The sequence below is a fragment of the Pecten maximus genome, chromosome 5 (genome assembly GCF_902652985.1).
Source record: "Pecten maximus chromosome 5, xPecMax1.1, whole genome shotgun sequence".
Classification (NCBI taxonomy): Eukaryota; Metazoa; Mollusca; class Bivalvia; order Pectinida; family Pectinidae; genus Pecten; species Pecten maximus.
The window spans coordinates 666943-692914 of NC_047019.1; the positions used below are offsets into that span (position 1 = coordinate 666943).

The window sequence follows — 25972 nt, forward strand, 5'->3', positions numbered from 1 at the left end:
ATAGTAGTTGTACGAGTGTTATATATAGTAGTTGTATGAGTGTTAAGTGTTTATATATAGTAGTTGTACGAGTGTTGGTGTTTATATATAGTAGTTGTACGAGTGTTTATATATAGTAGTTGTACGAGTGTTTATATATAGTAGTTGTACGAGTGTTTATATATAGTAGTTGTACGAGTGTTTATATATAGTAGTTGTATGAGTGTTTATATATAGTAGTTGTATGAGTGTTGGTGTTTATATATAGTAGTTGTACGAGTGTTAAGTGTTTATATATAGTAGTTGTACGAGTGTTTATATATAGTAGTTATACGAGTGTTTGTGTTTAAATATAATAGTTGTACGAGTGTTTATATATAGTAGTTGTACGAGTGTTTATATATAGTAGTTATACGAGTGTTTGTGTTTAAATATAATAGTTGTACGAGTGTTTATATATAGTAGTTGTACGAGTGTTGGTGTTTATATATAGTAGTTGTACGAGTGTTGGTGTTTATATATAGTAGTTGTACGAGTGTTTATATATAGTAGTTGTACGAGTGTTTGTGTTTATATATAGTAGTTGTATGAGTGTTAGTGTTTATATATAGTAGTTGTACGAGTGTTAGTGTTTATATATAGTAGTTGTACGAGTGTTGGTGTTTATATATAGTAGTTGTACGAGTGTTGGTGTTTATATATAGTAGTTGTACGAGTGTTGGTGTTTATATATAGTAGTTGTACGAGTGTTTATATATAGTAGTTGTATGAGTGTTGGTGTTTATATATAGTAGTTGTACGAGTGTTAAGTGTTTATATATAGTAGTTGTACGAGTGTTGGTGTTTATATATAGTAGTTGTACGAGTGTTTATATATAGTAGTTGTACGAGTGTTGGTGTTTATATATAGTAGTTGTACGAGTGTTTATATATAGTAGTTGTATGAGTGTTGGTGTTTATATATAGTAGTTGTACGAGTGTTTATATATAGTAGTTGTATGTGTGTTAGTGTTTATATATAGTAGTTGTATGAGTGTTTATATATAGTAGTTGTACGAGTGTTGGTGTTTATATATAGTAGTTGTACGAGTGTTGGTGTTTATATATAGTAGTTGTATGAGTGTTGGTGTTTATATATAGTAGTTGTACGAGTGTTGGTGTTTATATATAGTAGTTGTACGAGTGTTGGTGTTTATATATAGTAGTTGTAAGAGTGTTGGTGTTTATATATAGTAGTTGTACGAGTGTTGGTGTTTATATATAGTAGTTGTATGAGTGTTGGTGTTTATATATAGTAGTTGTACGAGTGTTAGTGTTTATATATAGTAGTTGTACGAGCGTTGGTGTTTATATATAGTAGTTGTACGAGTGTTGGTGTTTATATATAGTAGTTGTATGAGTGTTTATATATAGTAGTTGTACGAGTGTTGGTGTTTATATATAGTAGTTGTACGAGTGTTGGTGTTTATATATAGTAGTCGTACGAGTGTTGGTGTTTATATATAGTAGTTGTACGAGTGTTGGTGTTTATTTATAGTAGTTGTACGAGTGTTGGTGTTGATATATAGTAGTTGTACGAGTGTTTATATATAGTAGTTGTACGCGTGTTGGTGTTTATATATAGTAGTTGTACGAGTGTTTATATATAGTAGTTGTACGAGTGTTAGTGTTTATATATAGTAGTTGTATGAGTGTTGGTGTTGATATATAGTAGTTGTACGAGTGTTTATATACAGTAAAACTCACTTGTGTCGAACACGGTTGAATCGAATACATTGGATGAGTCGAACGTTTCGTTCGGTCCCGATTTTTTCCCTTCTTTATCTTAGTAAATTAAGCACGGATGACTCGAACACTGTTGAATCGAATACTGCGGTTGTGTCGAAAATATTTTGTGGTCCCTCCCTTCTAAACTATACCAAAATTTCCATTTTTGTGTCGAACATCGAGGCGTCATGCTGTCTCAGGTAAAATTTGCTGGCCTCGTCTGATTGACCGAGTGTGACCGATCACCCGTAACGGTGTAAACAGAGCCTATTATTAGTTTCCGGCTGTCGGTTACGCATCATCCCATTGTTTATACAGGTGCTCAGGTGAAGTAAAACGTTCAGGTATACATAACTAAGAATAAAATGTGCACGTTTTAGTCTACAAACCAATATGTGTTCTGTTTACTGTTTTGATGCACAAGGCCGCCGAAAAAAATAAGGAAAAAGTAAACGATAAATTACATATCTTCCATTGAAAAATGCAAAGAAAAATACCTGTCTGTCATTGATTTATCTATATATGCCTAAATTCTGAATACGACGATGCAATAGTAACAATGATATGCGGGATGTTTTTACTCTGTTCAAAAGATTGTGGCAATGCATGATTATGCAGCCGATAAAACACTGACCGCGGCCTTCACCTTTGATACAAAATCAGCACGCGTACGGTCGATCAATTTTCCCGGACTGTTTATTGTTTAATATTGTTAAATTGGAGAACAATATAAACGGATTTAAAGATAAATAATATGAGTATACATACATGTAATATATACATTTATATTCTTATAATATATGTTACGTTTTCATAGAATATTATGCTGTCATTTGCGACTCCCGTGTGTAAATCGTGTGTCTATGTCAAAGACTATTTTACGCATGAACTTTGTTTTTATCTGTAACTGTGCACAATATTGTTTAATAGATAAAGGAATAATTGTTATCATGTACAATTAATTAATTTCTTTGTTATTATGTATTGCTTATTTTCGACTATGTTATCATGCAAGCACTTGTTCTGCATACAACCGATGATAGTCGGGTTTTGTCTCCGTATACAAACACGGATAAGTCGAACCATCGAATAAGTCGAATATTTTGCTTGGTCCCGTCGACTTCGACTTATCCGAGTTTTACTGTATAGTAGTTGTATGAGTGTTGGTGTTTATATATAGTAGTTGTACGAGTGTTTATATATAGTAGTTGTATGTGTGTTAGTGTTTATATATAGTAGTTGTATGAGTGTTTATATATAGTAGTTGTACGAGTGTTGGTGTTTATATATAGTAGTTGTACGAGTGTTGGTGTTTATATATAGTAGTTGTACGAGTGTTAGTGTTTATATATAGTAGTTGTACGAGTGTTTATATATAGTAGTTGTACGAGTGTTGGTGTTTATATATAGTAGTTGTACGAGTGTTTATATATAGTAGTTGTACGAGTGTTGGTGTTTATATATAGTAGTTGTATGAGTGTTGGTGTTTATATATAGTAGTTGTATGAGTGTTGGTGTTTATATATAGTAGTTGTACGAGTGTTAGTGTTTATATATAGTAGTTGTACGAGTGTTGGTGTTTATATATAGTAGTTGTATGAGTGTTGGTGTTTATATATAGTATACACGTAGTTGTACAAGTGTTGTCATACTCACTGCCCATTCTGTAGAATTCTTTACCGACTTCTTTCCTAGTTTTACTGAGAAATATTTAAGTCACATTTTAGACTGCTTTGTTCTGGCATGACCATGTGATGACATTGTGATGTCATTGTGATGACCTTGTCATGACCTTGTGATGCATGAACTAGATTTCAATGACTTTGATTTGATTGACAATTACCCTTTCTTTCTAGTTAGTAATGTAGTACCTTTGTAAGTGTAATTGAAGATTTTAAAAATGTTTTCAAAATTATTACTCTTAGGATTTTATATTCAGAGATCAGTGGTACATTTTCTTTTTTTAGCTCACCTGGCCTGAACGGCCGGTGAGCTTATGCCATGGCGCAGTGTCCTTCAACATTTGCTTCAAATCGCTACTTGTCAAAAAGTCCTGAATAGATTTGAACCAACTTTGGTCGGAAGCATTCTTGAGGGAAGGGGAACATGTTTTGCATAAGTGATGGCTGTGACCCGTATGGCCAGAGGGGTGAGGCTCCAATAGGGGAAATAGAAGCAAATCCTGTAAATCATTACTTGTCACAAAGTACTGAATGTATTTGAACTAAATTTGATCAGAAACATTCTTTCCTCTGCTTTGGGAAAGGAGAACAGATTTTGCATAAATGGTGATTCTGACCCTGACCTCCTTCCCCCTACGGGCCGGAGTGGTGTGGCCCAATAGGGGAAATAGAGGTAAGTCCTTAAAATCGCCACAAGTCATAAAGAACTAATGGATTTGGTTGATATTTTGTTTAAAGCATAGTTGGAAGATTCATAAAAAAGGTAGAAAAGTAATTGTAGTTTAGCTTAAAATATTTTTGCCATGATTAGTGAAATATTGAGGTGAGTGATGCAGGCCCTCTGATAGAATCGGAATCGGAATGATTAAATCTGAATCAGGATGATTTTAAATAAAGTTATGGAGGAGATCAATAAACGTCAGAAATAGATTGGTCTCCGTAGTGTGTGCCATGTTTAACTCTCAAGTCTTTTTTCTGGGAAGAGCATTTATTTGATTATTTATTAGTACTTTGTGATACAGTATCATTTGTTTAATGTTCATTGCGTGTTATGAAAATTTAACAAGTAAAAATGTTGAATCAATTTGCCTGTCAAGAAAATAACGCTTTAAAATTTGTGGTAGTGTGAATTTCATGTGACTTTTGTGTGTTGATTTTGAGAATTTGCAACAAAAACTGATGAAATTGCTGGCATTCAAATTGCTGACCTTTTTAATGCATGATTTCAAGAATTTCCGACTAGTTGACAATATAGGGATGTATACTGATTGTGTTGTCTATAACAAGGTATTGAAGCACTTTCATTCTCAATTGTCTCACTGATGACGTGTTTTAACAATCTACTGCAAGAGACAGTTAATATAAAGTAGCAACATCCAGTTGTATTAAATTTCATTTTAACATTTAAAGGTTGAGAATTTGAATTAAGATTCAGCTTCCAAATCAACCGACATAATCAGTTTCAGAAACTTGTTCATTTATCAAATTTATTTTTTTTCTTGGAAGTGTGTATCAAATCGAAATTGAGCAAAAGAATTTATATAATGTACATCAATACATTTAAATACAATGTATAATACAAGCAAAGGCATATTTCCATACATTGGTGAACATTTTCTACTTTGTCTACATTTTCTTCATGATTATAATCAGATTCTTTTATTGAAGACATGGAGGAAAACTGAGGATTTTATGTATATCACTTATCATTACCGTGAAATTTATTTAATTGATTTAAAATTAATCTAAAATCATTACCAATGCAATTAAAAAAATTGTCATTATGAAAAGTGTTTATACCGAGGCTATAAGGTTCATTTAATTTCTTGGTGTTATTTAAGATAGAGGTGTTTTAAAGCCAATCACGGTTTACATTGAATTATTGAAATTTAATACAATTGGATCAAATGCATTTTCAAACTTTAACAGAATTTTAATGATAGCTTAGCTTCATAACATAATATTCTGATACATTCTATAGACTTGTATATCATGTATTCACACGTATTTATTTCCATTAATACAAATATTTAGTGAAGCTCTCTTGTGTTTCAACAGACATTATGTAATATATCTGGCATCATAACAAAAGTTGTACTAATTTTCTGCGAGTCTTTCAGCTCTTAAATGCCACCAAATGATTTATAACCAAAACATCTACAAAAGTTTTCTTCAAACCCATAACCAAGTATTATTTATGTTTTGGTAAATAACAAACATTTGTGGAAACAACTGCCTTTTTAGTTCAGATTACAAGAGAATATATGAGCGATACAGGCCTAATGGGCCTGTTGTTATTTGAAGTTGACATAAGAGCTATAAGACATTAACATGATACCAGATATTTGTCTATTGTCTCTATCATACTAACTTTTCTTTGTTTCTGTCAGGACTAATGCAGTTTTCTGGTTCAAACATGCAAAAACTACACATTTGTAATTAAAATGGATTTTATCATTATTGAAAATAAAGTATGTTTCATCTTTGAGTAAAATTTGATACCCGGTAGTTTGTTATTTCAGTGTTCATATTCAATTATAATTAAAATTACTATATTTACCATAAAAGTATTTTATAAATTAAAGGTTTACATTTAAATATACATTTTGTTATAGAAGCACATATTAACTGGGAGAAATGAGATAACTATCACAGATTAAGATATATCTTATTGGCAGTCTGTATCAACAAGGACCTACACAAATATTGCTTAACAATTAGTTTATGTTAATAACTACAAATTATTTTCATTACTAGCAAATTTAGATTTGAATACATTTCATTGTCAAAGCACTGGGTGAAACAATTATTGCCTGTGTATTGATGGACCAGAAAGCTGTGTTAGTAAAATGTCTGTAATGTTTGTGCTGCTGTTGTTATATATATATATGTATACTCATTAGGCCATCGTAGGGCGGGCTCATATGGTACGCCCTCAATGTTTTCCTCTGCCGGACTCCCCAAAGCGTCGCAAGGTGAGCGCTTTCTTCTCCCATCATGCCAGACTTTCAAAAACCTCACTTTCATTGAATATATACCAGAATATCCAACTTCAGCCAGTCATATATATTTTTGTTTTTGTGATGTAATTATTAATGTATGTTTATTATAATGTATCAAATGTACTCTACATCATTAACAAAAGTTCATAACGATATCACACTAGTTTACCTACATTGTATAACGATATCACATTAGTTTACCTACATTGTATAACGAGATCACACTAGTTTACCTACATTGTATAACGAGATCACACTAGTTTACCTACATTGTATAACAAGATCACATTAGTTTACCTACATTGTATAACGAGATCACACTAGTTTACCTACATTGTATAACAAGATCACATTAGTTTACCTACATTGTATAACAAGATCACATTAGTTTACCTACATTGTATAACGAGATCACACTAGTTTACCTACATTGTATAACAAGATCACATTAGTTTACCTACATTGTATAACGAGATCACATTAGTTTACCTATATTGTATAACGAGATCACACTAGTTTACCTACATTGTATAACGATATCACATTAGTTTACCTACATTGTATAACGATATCACATTAGTTTACCTACATTGTATAACGATATCACATTAGTTTACCTACATTGTATAACGATATCACATCAGTTTACCTACATTGTATAATGATATCACACTAGTTTACCTACATTGTATAACGATATCACATTAGTTTACCTACATTGTATAATGATATCACATTAGTTTACCTACATTGTATAACGAGATCACATTAGTTTACCTACATTGTATAACGAGATCACATTAGTTTACCTACATTGTATAACGAGATCACACTAGTTTACCTACATTGTATAACAAGATCACACTAGTTTACCTACATTGTATAACGAGATCACACTAGTTTACCTATTGTATAACAGATCATCACTAGTTTACCTACATTGTATAACGATATCACACTAGTTTACCTACATTGTATAACGAGATCACATTAGTTTACCTACATTGTATAACGATATCACATTAGTTTACCTACATTGTATAACAAGATCACATTAGTTTACCTACATTGTATAACGATATCACACTAGTTTACCTACATTGTATAACGATATCACATTAGTTTACCTACATTGTATAACGAGATCACATTAGTTTACCTACATTGTATAACGAGATCACACTAGTTTACCTACATTGTATAACGATATCACACTAGTTTACCTACATTGTATAACGAGATCACACTAGTTTACCTACATTGTATAACGAGATCACACTAGTTTACCTACATTGTATAACGATATCACATTAGTTTACCTACATTGTATAACGAGATCACACTAGTTTACCTACATTGTATAACGATATCACATTAGTTTACCTACATTGTATAACGAGATCACACTAGTTTACCTACATTGTATAACGATATCACACTAGTTTACCTACATTGTATAACGATATCACATTAGTTTACCTACATTGTATAACGAGATCACACTAGTTTACCTACATTGTATAACGAGATCACACTAGTTTACCTACATTGTATAACGATATCACACTAGTTTACCTACATTGTATAACGATATCACATTAGTTTACCTACATTGTATAACGAGATCACACTAGTTTACCTACATTGTATAACGAGATCACACTAGTTTACCTACATTGTATAACGATATCACACTAGTTTACCTACATTGTATAACGATATCACACTAGTTTACCTACATTGTATAACGAGATCACATTAGTTTACCTACATTGTATAACGATATCACATTAGTTTACCTACATTGTATAACGATATCACATTAGTTTACCTACATTGTATAACGATATCACACTAGTTTACCTACATTGTATAACAATATCACACTAGTTTACCTACATTGTATAACGAGATCACATTAGTTTACCTACATTGTATAACGATATCACATTAGTTTACCTACATTGTATAACGATATCACATTAGTTTACCTACATTGTATAACGAGATCACACTAGTTTACCTACATTGTATAACGAGATCACACTAGTTTACCTACATTGTATAACGATATCACACTAGTTTACCTACATTGTATAACGATATCACACTAGTTTACCTACATTGTATAACGATATCACACTAGTTTACCTACATTGTATAACGATATCACATTAGTTTACCTACATTGTATAACGATATCACATTAGTTTACCTACATTGTATAACAAGATCACATTAGTTTACCTACATTGTATAACAAGATCACATTAGTTTACCTACATTGTATAACGATATCACATTAGTTTACCTACATTGTATAACGATATCACATTAGTTTACCTACATTGTATAACGATATCACATTAGTTTACCTACATTGTATAACAAGATCACATTAGTTTACCTACATTGTATAACGATATCACACTAGTTTACCTACATTGTATAACAAGATCACATTAGTTTACCTACATTGTATAACGATATCACATTAGTTTACCTACATTGTATAACAAGATCACATTAGTTTACCTACATTGTATAACGATATCACATTAGTTTACCTACATTGTATAACAAGATCACACTAGTTTACCTACATTGTATAACAAGATCACATTAGTTTACCTACATTGTATAACAAGATCACACTAGTTTACCTACATTGTATAACGATATCACACTAGTTTACCTACATTGTATAACAAGATCACATTAGTTTACCTACATTGTATAACAAGATCACACTAGTTTACCTACATTGTATAACGATATCACATTAGTTTACCTACATTGTATAACAAGATCACATTAGTTTACCTACATTGTATAACGATATCACATTAGTTTACCTACATTGTATAACGAGATCACATTAGTTTACCTACATTGTATAACAAGATCACATTAGTTTACCTACATTGTATAACGAGATCACATTAGTTTACCTACATTGTATAACGATATCACATTAGTTTACCTACATTGTATAACAAGATCACACTAGTTTACCTACATTGTATAACGATATCACATTAGTTTACCTACATTGTATAACGAGATCACATTAGTTTACCTACATTGTATAACAAGATCACATTAGTTTACCTACATTGTATAACAAGATCACACTAGTTTACCTACATTGTATAACAAGATCACATTAGTTTACCTACATTGTATAACAACATCACATTAGTTTACCTACATTGTATAACGATATCACATTAGTTTACCTACATTGTATAACGAGATCACACTAATTTACCTACATTGTATATCGATATCACATTAGTTTACCTACATTGTATAACGAGATCACACTAGTTTACCTACATTGTATAACGATATCACATTAGTTTACCTACATTGTATAACGATATCACATTAGTTTACCTACATTGTATAACGATATCACATTAGTTTACCTACATTGTATAACGATATCACATTAGTTTACCTACATTGTATAACGAGATCACATTAGTTTACCTACATTGTATAACGATATCACACTAGTTTACCTACGTTGTATAACGAGATCACATTAGTTTACCTACATTGTATAACGAGATCACATTAGTTTACCTACATTGTATAACGATATCACATTAGTTTACCTACATTGTATAACGATATCACACTAGTTTACCTACATTGTATAATGATATCACATTAGTTTACCTACATTGTATAACAAGATCACACTAGTTTACCTACATTGTATATCGATATCACATTAGTTTACCTACATTGTATAACGAGATCACATTAGTTTACCTACATTGTATAACGAGATCACACTAGTTTACCTACATTGTATAACAAGATCACATTAGTTTACCTACATTGTATAACGAGATCACATTAGTTTACCTACATTGTATAACGAGATCACACTAGTTTACCTACATTGTATAACGATATCACATTAGTTTACCTACATTGTATAACGATATCACACTAGTTTACCTACATTGTATAACGAGATCACATTAGTTTACCTACATTGTATAACGATATCACACTAGTTTACCTACATTGTATAACGATATCACATTAGTTTACCTACATTGTATAACGAGATCACATTAGTTTACCTACATTGTATAACGATATCACACTAGTTTACCTACATTGTATAACAATATCACACTAGTTTACCTACATTGTATAACGATATCACACTAGTTTACCTACATTGTATAACGATATCACACTAGTTTACCTACATTGTATAACAAGATCACACTAGTTTACCTACATTGTATAACGAGATCACACTAGTTTACCTACATTGTATAACGATATCACACTAGTTTACCTACATTGTATAACGATATCACACTAGTTTACCTACATTGTATAACGATATCACACTAGTTTACCTACATTGTATAACGATATCACACTAGTTTACCTACATTGTATAACGATATCACACTAGTTTACCTACATTGTATAACGATATCACACTAGTTTACCTACATTGTATAACAATATCACACTAGTTTACCTACATTGTATAACGATATCACATTAGTTTACCTACATTGTATAACGAGATCACACTAGTTTACCTACATTGTATAACAATATCACACTAGTTTACCTACATTGTATAACGAGATCACATTAGTTTACCTACATTGTATAACGAGATCACATTAGTTTACCTACATTGTATAACGATATCACATTAGTTTACCTACATTGTATAACAAGATCACATTAGTTTACCTACATTGTATAACGATATCACACTAGTTTACCTACATTGTATAACAAGATCACATTAGTTTACCTACATTGTATAACGATATCACATTAGTTTACCTACATTGTATAACGAGATCACATTAGTTTACCTACATTGTATAACAAGATCACACTAGTTTACCTACATTGTATAACAAGATCACACTAGTTTACCTACATTGTATAACAAGATCACACTAGTTTACCTACATTGTATAACGAGATCACACTAGTTTACCTACATTGTATAACGATATCACATTAGTTTACCTACATTGTATAACGATATCACATTAGTTTACCTACATTGTATAACGATATCACATTAGTTTACCTACATTGTATAACGATATCACATTAGTTTACCTACATTGTATAACAAGATCACACTAGTTTACCTACATTGTATAACGATATCACATTAGTTTACCTACATTGTATAACGATATCACATTAGTTTACCTACATTGTATAACGAGATCACATTAGTTTACCTACATTGTATAACAAGATCACATTAGTTTACCTACATTGTATAACGAGATCACATTAGTTTACCTACATTGTATAACGAGATCACACTAGTTTACCTACATTGTATAACGAGATCACATTAGTTTACCTATATTGTATAACGATATCACATTAGTTTACCTACATTGTATAACGAGATCACACTAATTTACCTACATTGTATATCGATATCACATTAGTTTACCTACATTGTATAACGAGATCACACTAGTTTACCTACATTGTATAACGATATCACATTAGTTTACCTACATTGTATAACGATATCACATTAGTTTACCTACATTGTATAACGATATCACATTAGTTTACCTACATTGTATAACGATATCACATTAGTTTACCTACATTGTATAACGAGATCACATTAGTTTACCTACATTGTATAACGATATCACACTAGTTTACCTACGTTGTATAACGAGATCACATCTAGTTTACCTACATTGTATAACGAGATCACATTAGTTTACCTACATTGTATAACGATATCACATTAGTTTACCTACATTGTATAACGATATCACACTAGTTTACCTACATTGTATAATGATATCACATTAGTTTACCTACATTGTATAACGAAGATCACACTAGTTTACCTACATTGTATATCGATATCACATTAGTTTACCTACATTGTATAACGAGATCACATTAGTTTACCTACATTGTATAACGAGATCACACTAGTTTACCTACATTGTATAACAAGATCACATTAGTTTACCTACATTGTATAACGAGATCACATTAGTTTACCTACATTGTATAACGAGATCACACTAGTTTACCTACATTGTATAACGATATCACATTAGTTTACCTACATTGTATAACGATATCACACTAGTTTACCTACATTGTATAACAATATCACATTAGTTTACCTACATTACTACATTGTATAACAATATCACATTAGTTTACCTACATTGTATAACGATATCACATTAGTTTACCTATATTGTATAACGATATCACATTAGTTTACCTACATTGTATAACGATATCACATTAGTTTACCTACATTGTATAACAAGATCACATTAGTTTACCTACATTGTATAACGATATCACACTAGTTTACCTATATTGTATAACGATATCACACTAGTTTACCTACATTGTATAACGATATCACATTAGTTTACCTACATTGTATAACAAGATCACATTAGTTTACCTACATTGTATAACGATATCACACTAGTTTACCTACATTGTATAACGAGATCACACTAGTTTACCTACATTGTATAACAAGATCACATTAGTTTACCTACATTGTATAACGATATCACATTAGTTTACCTACATTGTATAACAAGATCACATTAGTTTACCTACATTGTATAACGATATCACACTAGTTTACCTACATTGTATAACAATATCACACTAGTTTACCTACATTGTATAACGATATCACATTAGTTTACCTACATTGTATAACGAGATCACACTAGTTTACCTACATTGTATAACGATATCACACTAGTTTACCTACATTGTATAACGAGATCACACTAGTTTACCTACATTGTATAACGAGATCACATTAGTTTACCTACATTGTATAACGAGATCACACTAGTTTACCTACATTGTATAACGATATCACATTAGTTTACCTACATTGTATAACAAGATCACATTAGTTTACCTACATTGTATAACGATATCACATTAGTTTACCTACATTGTATAACGATATCACATTAGTTTACCTACATTGTATAACGAGATCACATTAGTTTACCTACATTGTATAACAATATCACATTAGTTTACCTACATTGTATAACGAGATCACACTAGTTTACCTACATTGTATAACGATATCACATTAGTTTACCTACATTGTATAACGATATCACATCAGTTTACCTACATTGTATAACGATATCACATTAGTTTACCTACATTGTATAACAAGATCACACTAGTTTACCTACATTGTATAACGATATCACACTAGTTTACCTACATTGTATAACGATATCACACTAGTTTACCTACATTGTATAACGAGATCACACTAGTTTACCTACATTGTATAACAAGATCACACTAGTTTACCTACATTGTATAACAAGATCACATTAGTTTACCTACATTGTATAACGAGATCACATTAGTTTACCTACATTGTATAACGATATCACATTAGTTTACCTACATTGTATAACAAGATCACATTAGTTTACCTACATTGTATAACAAGATCACATTAGTTTACCTACATTGTATAACGATATCACATTAGTTTACCTACATTGTATAACAAGATCACATTAGTTTACCTACATTGTATAACGATATCACATTAGTTTACCTACATTGTATAACAAGATCACACTAGTTTACCTACATTGTATAACGAGATCACACTAGTTTACCTACATTGTATAACGATATCACACTAGTTTACCTACATTGTATAACGATATCACATTAGTTTACCTACATTGTATAACGAGATCACACTAGTTTACCTACATTGTATAACGAGATCACACTAGTTTACCTACATTGTATAACGATATCACACTAGTTTACCTACATTGTATAACGATATCACATTAGTTTACCTACATTGTATAACGATATCACATTAGTTTACCTACATTGTATAACAAGATCACACTAGTTTACCTACATTGTATAACGATATCACATTAGTTTACCTACATTGTATAACGATATCACATTAGTTTACCTACATTGTATAACGATATCACATTAGTTTACCTACATTGTATAACGATATCACATTAGTTTACCTACATTGTATAACGATATCACACTAGTTTACCTACATTGTATAACGATATCACACTAGTTTACCTACATTGTATAACGAGATCACATTAGTTTACCTACATTGTATAACAGATATCACACTAGTTTACCTACATTGTATAACGATATCACACTAGTTTACCTACATTGTATAACAAGATCACACTAGTTTACCTACATTGTATAACGATATCACACTAGTTTACCTACATTGTATAACGATATCACACTAGTTTACCTACATTGTATAACGATATCACACTAGTTTACCTACATTGTATAACGATATCACACTAGTTTACCTACATTGTATAACGATATCACATTAGTTTACCTACATTGTATAACAAGATCACACTAGTTTACCTACATTGTATAACGATATCACATTAGTTTACCTACATTGTATAACGATATCACACTAGTTTACCTACATTGTATAACGAGATCACATTAGTTTACCTACATTGTATAACGAGATCACATTAGTTTACCTATATTGTATAACGATATCACACTAGTTTACCTACATTGTATAACGATATCACACTAGTTTACCTACATTGTATAACGAGATCACATTAGTTTACCTACATTGTATAACGATATCACACTAGTTTACCTACATTGTATAACGATATCACACTAGTTTACCTACATTGTATAACGAGATCACACTAGTTTACCTACATTGTATAACGATATCACATTAGTTTACCTACATTGTATAACGATATCACACTAGTTTACCTACATTGTATAACGATATCACACTAGTTTACCTACATTGTATAACAAGATCACATTAGTTTACCTACATTGTATAACGATATCACACTAGTTTACCTACATTGTATAACGATATCACATTAGTTTACCTACATTGTATAACGATATCACACTAGTTTACCTACATTGTATATCGATATCACATTAGTTTACCTACATTGTATAACGATATCACATTAGTTTACCTACATTGTATAACGAGATCACATTAGTTTACCTACATTGTATAACGATATCACATTAGTTTACCTACATTGTATAACGATATCACACTAGTTTACCTACATTGTATAACGAGATCACATTAGTTTACCTACATTGTATAACGATATCACACTAGTTTACCTACATTGTATAACGAGATCACATTAGTTTACCTACATTGTATAACGATATCACATCAGTTTACCTACATTGTATAACGATATCACATTAGTTTACCTACATTGTATAACGAGATCACATTAGTTTACCTACATTGTATAACGATATCACATTAGTTTACCTACATTGTATAACGATATCACACTAGTTTACCTACATTGTATAACGAGATCACATTAGTTTACCTACATTGTATAACGATATCACATTAGTTTACCTACATTGTATAACGATATCACACTAGTTTACCTACATTGTATAACGATATCACATTAGTTTACCTACATTGTATAACGATATCACACTAGTTTACCTACATTGTATAACAAGATCACACTAGTTTACCTACATTGTATAACGATATCACATTAGTTTACCTACATTGTATAACGAGATCACACTAGTTTACCTACATTGTATAACGATATCACACTAGTTTACCTACATTGTATAACAAGATCACATTAGTTTACCTACATTGTATAACGAGATCACACTAGTTTACCTACATTGTATAACGATATCACACTAGTTTACCTACATTGTATAACGAGATCACATTAGTTTACCTACATTGTATAACAAGATCACATTAGTTTACCTACATTGTATAACGATATCACATTAGTTTACCTACATTGTATAACAAGATCACATTAGTTTACCTACATTGTATAACGAGATCACATTAGTTTACCTACATTGTATAACGATATCACATTAGTTTACCTACATTGTATAACGATATCACATTAGTTTACCTACATTGTATAACGATATCACATTAGTTTACCTACATTGTATAACGATATCACACTAGTTTACCTACATTGTATAACGATATCACACTAGTTTACCTACATTGTATAATGATATCACACTAGTTTACCTACATTGTATAACGATATCACATTAGTTTACCTACATTGTATAACGATATCACATTAGTTTACCTACATTGTATAACGATATCACACTAGTTTACCTACATTGTATAACAAGATCACATTAGTTTACCTACATTGTATAACGAGATCACATCAGTTTACCTACATTGTATAACGAGATCACATTAGTTTACCTACATTGTATAACGATATCACACTAGTTTACCTACATTGTATAACGATATCACACTAGTTTACCTATATTGTATAACGATATCACATTAGTTTACCTACATTGTATAACAAGATCACATCAGTTTACCTACATTGTATAACGAGATCACACTAGTTTACCTATATTGTATAACGAGATCACATCAGTTTACCTGCATTGTATAACAAGATCACATTAGTTTACCCACATTGGACATTGGTGATTTAGCTTTTCAAGATAAAAATAATCCTATGTGCTAGGTGTAAGGTTATTGGAGATAAAAACATACTGCATTTTGGATATTGATTTATTTGTCTCTTTGATTTTTACAAACAAAAAACAAACAAAAAATGAATTAAATCAGAAAAATGCCAATTAAAATCACATTTTGTTAAAACCATTTCATTTTGAAATTGATTTTGAGACAAATATTTTATTGTTTTCAATTTATGAAGTTCAAAATTAAAAAAAAAAAAAACAGGTTTTTGATGCATATTCAAATAGGAGCTGTGTTTATTACACTAATATAATTTATTCATGTATGATTTTGTGTTTTAACTGTAACACTGTCTAATTTGGGCATAACTAACAGCTTCTGTCAAATGATTGTTAAATCAATCTCAAAAAACAGTTTTAATCTGCTTTAAAACCAATATACATATTCATATAATCATTATCAAATAATGTATTTGAAAACAAAACAGAAAATACCCCCTAAAAGCCCCTGAAAGGGCTACAAGGATGTTGGACCGTGATGGCATTGTGTTTACGGTGTTTACAGGAAGAGGCCACAGAAGGGGTGGATCTGATGAAGTCTCACAGATACGATTCGAGCATAGAAGTTCTCCAGTGTTTGTAAATACCACACCTACCCTACCCCATACAGGGCCTCTCTCAGTCAGCCCGGTCCACCATGTCAGCACTTACCCTGGCACTCTCAGTCAGGCCTCCCAGGAAACAACCCCACCCCCTATTAGGTCCTTCTCGTACCAGCCACCACAAACTACGGAACCAGTTCAACCCCATAATTCCCGAGCAGCTTCATGGACGTCAGAAATGTCAGTGGGGCCGGTAACCATGGTAACTGGAGGAAACCAGACGTCTGTTTCCCAACCGCGACCTATCAATCAAATTGTAGGTGTGTAATCAGATATAAGGCCAGATGTCTACTGCTTTTTACCTGGGTATCAATTTAAATGGGGTCGTTATTGGCTTTAGGACCTTCTTTCATTTTCCATATGTTTTATATGATAAAGTTTGGTTCTTCAGAAAAATTAAAATCGAACTTATATCTTTATATTTTTTTTGCTGAAGCATTCCTTTGATCAATATCCATCACAACTTCTTGCTTTTCGCTGTCAATTTCTCAGATGTCAAAGTCCAGAAAATACATTTATAGACAAGAATATGTAATTTAGAAACGTATAAAACCAGCTTCCTGACTGTTGCATGTTATAAATACAATATTTTAAGCAGAACTTAATGCTCATTTATTGCTTTTAAAAACTTTGTTGCAGCTTTGTGGCAATTTTGAGGGTTTAATTCTGATCTATGATATGATTGAGTTTGAAAATAAGCTGATGAAGTATTTTTTTTTTTTTTTTTTCGTTCAGTTGTTTTTTGGTCGACATGATTAGTAACAATTTGTAGCATGAAGTGAAGTGTACAAAAGACAGAAGCTTTTTTCAGAAATTTTCCAGGATATCAATTACTGTTAAGTAAAATAAAAATTAAAAAAAAAAAGTATGAGGTATTTATTGACAAATAGCTGTTTATTGATGTCGTGTGGTGACATATAGCACACAGCACTAACATAGAACACACTGGGTTTGAAACCGTGGATCTGTGTGTTCAGCATGTAGCATGTAGCATCATTCTGTTCTCAGTCAGTATTTGAGACCTCACTGTTTTTATTGTTAGCATGGTTTGTCATCCTGTCTTGTTTAACGTTACAAAAAAATGTTTTCTTCAATATGTTCTCATTTTGACAAAGTAAAATGCTGCTTTTGTTTCACATTTAAAAGATTAAATTGAGGTCTAAGAAAAAAACAATAGAAACATGCTTTCTATAATCTTCTGCAGTTTTACACAATTCTGTCAACAGACTCAACATAAAGACACGATTTTCAACAGATATTGGTGCCCACACTAGATATTGGTGCCAACACTACTGGTGCCCACACTAGATATTGGTGCCCACACTAGATATAAGTGCCCACACTAGATATTGGTGCCCACACTAGATATTGATGCCCGCACTAGATATAAGTGCCTACACTAGATATTGGTGCCCACACTAGATATTGGTGCCTACACTAGATATTGGTACCCACACTAGATATTGGTGTCCACACTAGGTATTGGTGTCCACACTAGATATAAGTGCCCACACTAGATATTGGTGTCCACACTAGATATTGGTGCCCACACTAGATATTGGTGCCCACACTAGATATTGGTGCCCACACTAGAAATTGGTACCCACACTAGGTATTGGTGTCCACACAAGATATTGGTGTCAACACTAGATATTGATGCCCCACACTAGATATTGGTGTAAACACTAGGTATTGGTGCCCACACTAGATATTGGTGCCCACACTAGATATTGGTGTAAACACTAGGTATTGGTGCCCACACTAGATATTGGTGCCCACACAAGGTATTGGTTCCCACACTAGATATTGGTGTCCACACTAGATATTGGTGTCCACACTAGATATTGGTGCCCACACTAGATATTGGTGCCCACACAAGGTATTGGTTCCCACACTAGATATTGGTTCCCACACTAGATATTGGTGTCCACACTAGATATTGGTGCCCACACTAGATATTGGTGTCCAAACTAGATATATGTGCCCCACAGTAGATATTGGTGTTCACACTAGATATTGGTGCCCCACACTAGATATTGGTGTTCACACTAGATATTGGTGTCCACACTAGATATTGGTGCCCACACTAGATATTGGTGTCCACACTAGATATTGGTGTTCACACTAGATATTGGTGTTCACACTAGATATTGGTGTCCACACTAGATATTGGGGACCACACTAGATATTGGGGACCACACTAGATATTGATGCCCACACTAGATATTGGTGCCCACACTAGATATTGGTGCCCACACTAGATATTGATGCCCACACTAGATATTGGTGCCCACACTAGATATTGGTGCCCACACTAGATATTGGTGCCCACACTAGATATTGGTGTCCACACTAGATATTGGTTCCCACACTAGATATTGGTGCCCACACTAGATATTGGTGCCCACACTAGATATTGGTGCCCACACTAGCCAGTTACTGGCCCATGCTTTTACCAGTACATATATATGTCATTGTTATACATAAAATAAAATCCACATTTATTGAGATGACTTATTTATTTATGTCAACATGTTAAATCACAGGAAATATATTTTTAGGAATTTTATTGAACATGTGGTTATGATTTGACCTTTTAAACTGTAACATATGAATTTCAGGTACAGGAATGTCTAATGCAGACTCATTTGCCATGAACCTAGTGTACCAGTCACTTGATCACCAGTTACAGGTAGGCAGTTAAATAGCTGTACTATTACAGGTTGGGCATGGCCTCCTCTTTTGAGAACCAAGTACTATATATGTATAGGGCGAGTGTAGAAATCTGTAACAGTACTTGTGTACACTCTGTGATAATCTTTACATTGGACTGGTTCTCTGTGATAATCTTTACATTGGACTGGTTCTCTGTGATAATCTTTACATTGGACTGGTTCTCTGTGATAATCTTTACATTGGACTGGTTCTCTGTGATAATCTTTACATTGGACTGGTTCTCTGTGATAATCTTTACATTGGACTGGTTCTCTGTGATAATCTTTACATTGGATTAGTTCTCTGTGATAATCTTGGTTCTCTGTGATAATCTTTACATTGGACTGGTTCTCTGTGATAATCTTGGTTCTCTGTGATAATCTTTACATTGGACTGGTTCTCTGTTATAATCTTGGTTCTCTGTGATAATCTTTACATCGGACTGGTTCTCTGTGATAATCTTTACATTGGACCGGTTCTCTGTGATAATCTTTACATTGGATTGGTTCTCTGTGATAATCTTTACATTGGACTGGTTCTCTGTGATAATCTTTACATTGGACTGGTTCTCTGTGATAATCTTTACATTGGACTGGTTCTCTGTGATAATCTTAACATTGGACTGGTTCTCTGTGATAATCTTTACATTGGACCGGTTCTCTGTGATAATTTTGGTCTTGGACTGGTTCTCTGTGATAATCTTTACATTGGACTGGTTCTCTGTGATAATCTTTACATTGGACTGGTTCTCTGTGATAATCTTTACATTGGACCGGTTCTCTGTGATAATCTTTACATTGGATTGGTTCTCTGTGATAATCTTTACATTGGACTGGTTCTCTGTGATAATCTTGGTTCTCTGCGATAATCTTTACATTGGACTGGTTCTCTGTGATAATCTTTACATTGGACTGGTTCTCTGTGATAATCTTTACATTGGACCGGTTCTCTGTGATAATCTTTACATTGGATTGGTTCTCTGTGATAATCTTTACATTGGACTGGTTCTCTGTGATAATCTTTACATTGGACAGGTTCTCTGTGATAATCTTTACATTGGACTGGTTCTCTGTGATAATCTTGGTTCTCTGTTATAATCTTGGTTCTCTGTGATAATCTTTACATTGGACTGGTTCTCTGTGATAATCTTGGTTCTCTGTGATAATCTTTACATTGGACTGGTTCTCTGTGATAATCTTTACATTGGACTGGTTCTCTGTGATAATCTTTACAGTGGACTGGTTCTCTGTGATAATCTTGGTTCTCTGTGATAATCTTGGTTCTCTGTGATAATCTTTACATTGGACCGGTTCTCTGTGATAATCTTTACATTGGACTGGTTCTCTGTGATAATCTTGGTTCTCTGTGATAATCTTTACATTGGACCGGTTCTCTGTGATAATCTTTACATTGGATTGGTTCTCTGTGATAATCTTTACATTGGACTGGTTCTCTGTTATAATCTTTACATTGGACAGGTTCTCTGTGATAATCTTTACATTGGACTGGTTCTCTGTGATAATCTTTACATTGGACTGGTTCTCTGTGATAATCTTTAAATTGGACAGGTTCTCTGTGATAATCTTTACATTGGACAGGTTCTCTGTGATAATCTTTACATTGGACTGGTTCTCTGTGATAATCTTGGTTCTCTGTGATAATCTTTACATTGGACAGGTTCTCTGTGATAATCTTTACATTGGACTGGTTCTCTGTGATAATCTTTACATTGGACTGGTTCTCTGTGATAATCTTGGTTCTCTGTTATAATCTTGGTTCTCTGTGAATCTTTACATTGGACTGGTTCTCTGTGATAATCTTTGTTCTCTGTGATATCTTTACATTGGAACTGGTTCTCTGTGATAATCTTGTTCTTGTATAATCTTTACATTGGATTGGTTCTCTGTGAATCTTTAAATTGGATCGGTCATCTTGATAATCTTGGTTATCTGTGTAATCTTTACATTGATGGTTCTCTGTGATAATCTTACATTGGACTGGTTCTCTGTTATAATCTTGGTTCTCTGTTATAATCTTGGTTCTCTGTGATAATCTTTACATTGACTGGTCTCTGTGATATCTTTACATGGACTGGTCTCTGATGATAATCTTTACATTGACTGGTTCTCGTGATAATCTTAGTTCTCTGTGATTCCCCTTGGTTCTCTGTGATAATCTTTTACATTGGACCTGGTTCTCTGTTGATAATTCTTTACATTGGACTGGTTCTCTGTGATAATCTTGGTTCTCTGTGATAATCTTTACATTGGACTGGTTCTCTGTGATAATCTTTACATTGGACTGGTTCTCTGTGATAATCTTTACATTGGACTGGTTCTCTGTGATAATCTTGGTTCTCTGTGATAATCTTTACATTGGACTGGTTCTCTGTGATAATCTTTACATTGGACTGGTTCTCTGTGATAATCTTGGTTCTCTGTGATAATCTTTACATTGGACTGGTTCTCTGTGATAATCTTTACATTGGACTGGTTCTCTGTAATAATCTTGGTTCTCTGTGATAATCTTTACATTGGACTGGTTCTCTGTGATAATCTTTACATTGGACTGGTTCTCTGTGATAATCTTTACATTGGATTGGTTCTCTGTGATAATCTTAACATTGGACTGGTTCTCTGTTATAATCTTGGTTCTCTGTTATAATCTTGGTTCTCTGTGATAATCTTGGTTCTCTGTGATAATCTTTACATTGGACTGGTTCTCTGTGATAATCTTTACATTGGACTGGTTCTCTGTGATAATCTTTACATTGGACTGGTTCTCTGTGATAATCTTTACATTGGACGGTTTCTCTGTGATAATCTTTCTACCTTGATAATCTTGGTTCTCTGTGATAATCTTTACATTGGACTGGTTCTCTGTGATAATCTTTACATTGGACTGGTTCTCTGTAATAATCTTGGTTCTCTGTGATAATCTTTACATTGGACTGGTTCTCTGTGATAATCTTTACATTGGACTGGTTCTCTGTATAATCGTTACATTGGACTGGTCTCTGTGATAATCTTTACATTGGACTGGTTCTCTGTGATAATCTTGTACATTGGACTGGTTCTCTGTGATATCTTTACATTGGACTGTTCTCTGTGATAATCTTACATTGGACTGGTTCTCTGTGATAATCTTTACATTGGACTGGTTCTCTGTGATAATCTTCTGGTCTTTGAATCTGTCGAAATCTGGTTCTCTGTGATAATCTTTACATTGGACTGGTTCTCTGTGATAATCTTTACATTGGACTGGTTCTCTGTGATAATCTTTACATTGGACTGGTTCTCTGTGATAATCTTTACATTGGACTGGTTCTCTGTGATAATCTTTACATTGGACTGGTTCTCTGTGATAATCTTGGTTCTCTGTGATAATCTTTACATTGGACTGGTTCTCTGTGATTTTTAATCTAATGGACTGGTCTCTTTCTGTCGAATTTAATCGTTCTCGTAACTTATGGACGGTTCTCTGTGATAATCTTCATTGGATGGTTCTCTGTGATAATCTTTACATTGGACTGGTTCTCTATACTGGATGGTTCTCGGATAATCTTTACATTGGACTGGTTCTCTGTGAATTAGTATCTTTACATTGGACTGGTTCTCTGTGATAATCTTTTGGCTGTCTCTGTGTTAAATCTTCATTGGACTGGTTCTCTGTGATAATCTTTACATTGGACTGGTTCTCTGTGATAATCTTGGTTCTCTGTGATAATCTTTACATTGGACTGGTTCTCTGTGATAATCTTTACATTGGACTGGTTCTCTGTGATAATCTTTACATTGGACTGGTTCTCTGTGATAATCTTAGTTCTCTGTGATAATCTTGGTTCTCTGTGATAATCTTTACATTGGACTGGTTCTCTGTGATAATCTTTACATTGGACTGGTTCTCTGTGATAATCTTACATTGGACTGGTTCTCTGTGATTTAAAGTCTTGTGATAATTTAGGTCTCTATAATCTTGGTTCTCTGTGATAATCTTGGTTCTCTGTGATAATCTTTACATTGGACTGGTTCTCTGTGATAATCTTTACATTGGACTGGTTCTCTGTGATAATCTTTACATTGGACTGGTTCTCTGTGATAATCTTTACATTGGATTGGTTCTCTGTGATTAATCTGTGGTTTCTATAATTTTCGTGACTTAATTGTGGTTCTCTGTGATAATCTTTACATTGGACTGGTTCTCTGTGATAATCTTAGTCTCTGTGATAATCTTGGTTCTCTGTGATAATCTTTACATTGGACTGGTTCTCTGTGATAATCTTTACATTGGACTGGTTCTCTGTGATAATCTTTACATTGGACTGGTTCTCTGTGATAATCTTGGTTCTCTGTGATAATCTTGGTTCTCTGTGATAATCTTTACATTGGACTGGTTCTCTGTGATAATCTTTACATTGGACTGGTTCTCTGTGATAATCTTAGTTCTCTGTGATAATCTTGGTTCTCTGTGATAATCTTTACATTGGACTGGTTCTCTGTGATAATCTTTACATTGGACTGGTTCTCTGTGATAATCTTTACATTGGACTGGTTCTCTGTGATAATCTTGGTTCTCTGTGATAATCTTTACATTGGACTGGTTCTCTGTGATAATCTTGGTTCTCTGTGATAATCTTTACATTGGACTGGTTCTCTGTGATAATCTTTACATTGGACTGGTTCTCTGTGATAATCTTTACATTGGACTGGTTCTCTGTGATAATCTTTACATTGGACTGGTTCTCTGTGATAATCTTAGTTCTCTGTGATAATCTTGGTTCTCTGTGATAATCTTTACATTGGACTGGTTCTCTGTGATAATCTTTACATTGGACTGGTTCTCTGTGATAATCTTTACATTGGACTGGTTCTCCTTGTGTTAACTCTGTGATAATCTTTACATTGGACTGGTTCTCTGTGATAATCTTTACATTGGACTGGTTCTCTGTGATAATCTTTACATTGAACTGGTTCTCTGTGATAATCTTTACATTGGACTGGTTCTCTGTGATAATCTTTACATTGGATTGGTTCTCTGTGATAATCTTTACATTGGACTGGTTCTCTGTGATAATCTTGGTTCTCTGTGATAATCTTTACATTGGACTGGTTCTCTGTGATAATCTTTACATTGGACTGGTTCTCTGTGATAATCTTGGTTCTCTGTGATAATCTTTACATTGGACTGGTTCTCTGTGTATCTCTTGGGTTCTCTGTTATAATCTTTACTACTTGGACTGGTTCTCTGTATAATCTTACATTGGCTGGTTCTCTGTGATAATCTTTACTGGCTGGTTCTCTGTGATAATCTTTACATTGGACTGGTTCTCTGTGTAACTCTTTATTACTGGTTCTCTGGAACTGGTTCTCTGTGATAATCTTTACATTGGACTGGTTCTCTGTGATAATCTTTACATTGGACTGGTTCTCTGTGATATTTACATGATTCTCTGTGATAATCTTTAGTCTCTGTGATAATCCTGGGTTCTCTGTGATAATCTTTACTGACTTTGTATAATCTTGGTTCTCTGTGATAATCTTTACATTGGACTGGTTCTCTGTAATAATCTTGGTTC

At 32.9% G+C, this 25972-nt stretch overlaps 1 protein-coding gene across 4 annotated transcripts in view; it reads left to right on the top strand.

Moving 5' to 3' along the window:
* Positions 1 to 25972, top strand: part of LOC117326782 (mitogen-activated protein kinase kinase kinase 7-like) — a 63728-nt gene that overhangs the window by 16012 nt on the left and 21744 nt on the right. For 2 of the 4 annotated variants that reach the window (XR_004532509.1, XM_033883501.1), the window contains exons 12-14: positions 6332 to 6403; positions 17586 to 17942; positions 20304 to 20374. Coding sequence is in view for 3 of the 4 variants with exons in the window: in XM_033883501.1 (XP_033739392.1) it covers positions 6332 to 6403; positions 17586 to 17942; positions 20304 to 20374 (500 nt within the window). In the remaining variant the exon portion in view is untranslated. The remainder of the gene's footprint in view (positions 1 to 6331; positions 6404 to 17585; positions 17943 to 20303; positions 20375 to 25972) is intronic. The other 2 variants (XM_033883502.1, XM_033883503.1) reach the window with 2 other exon arrangements.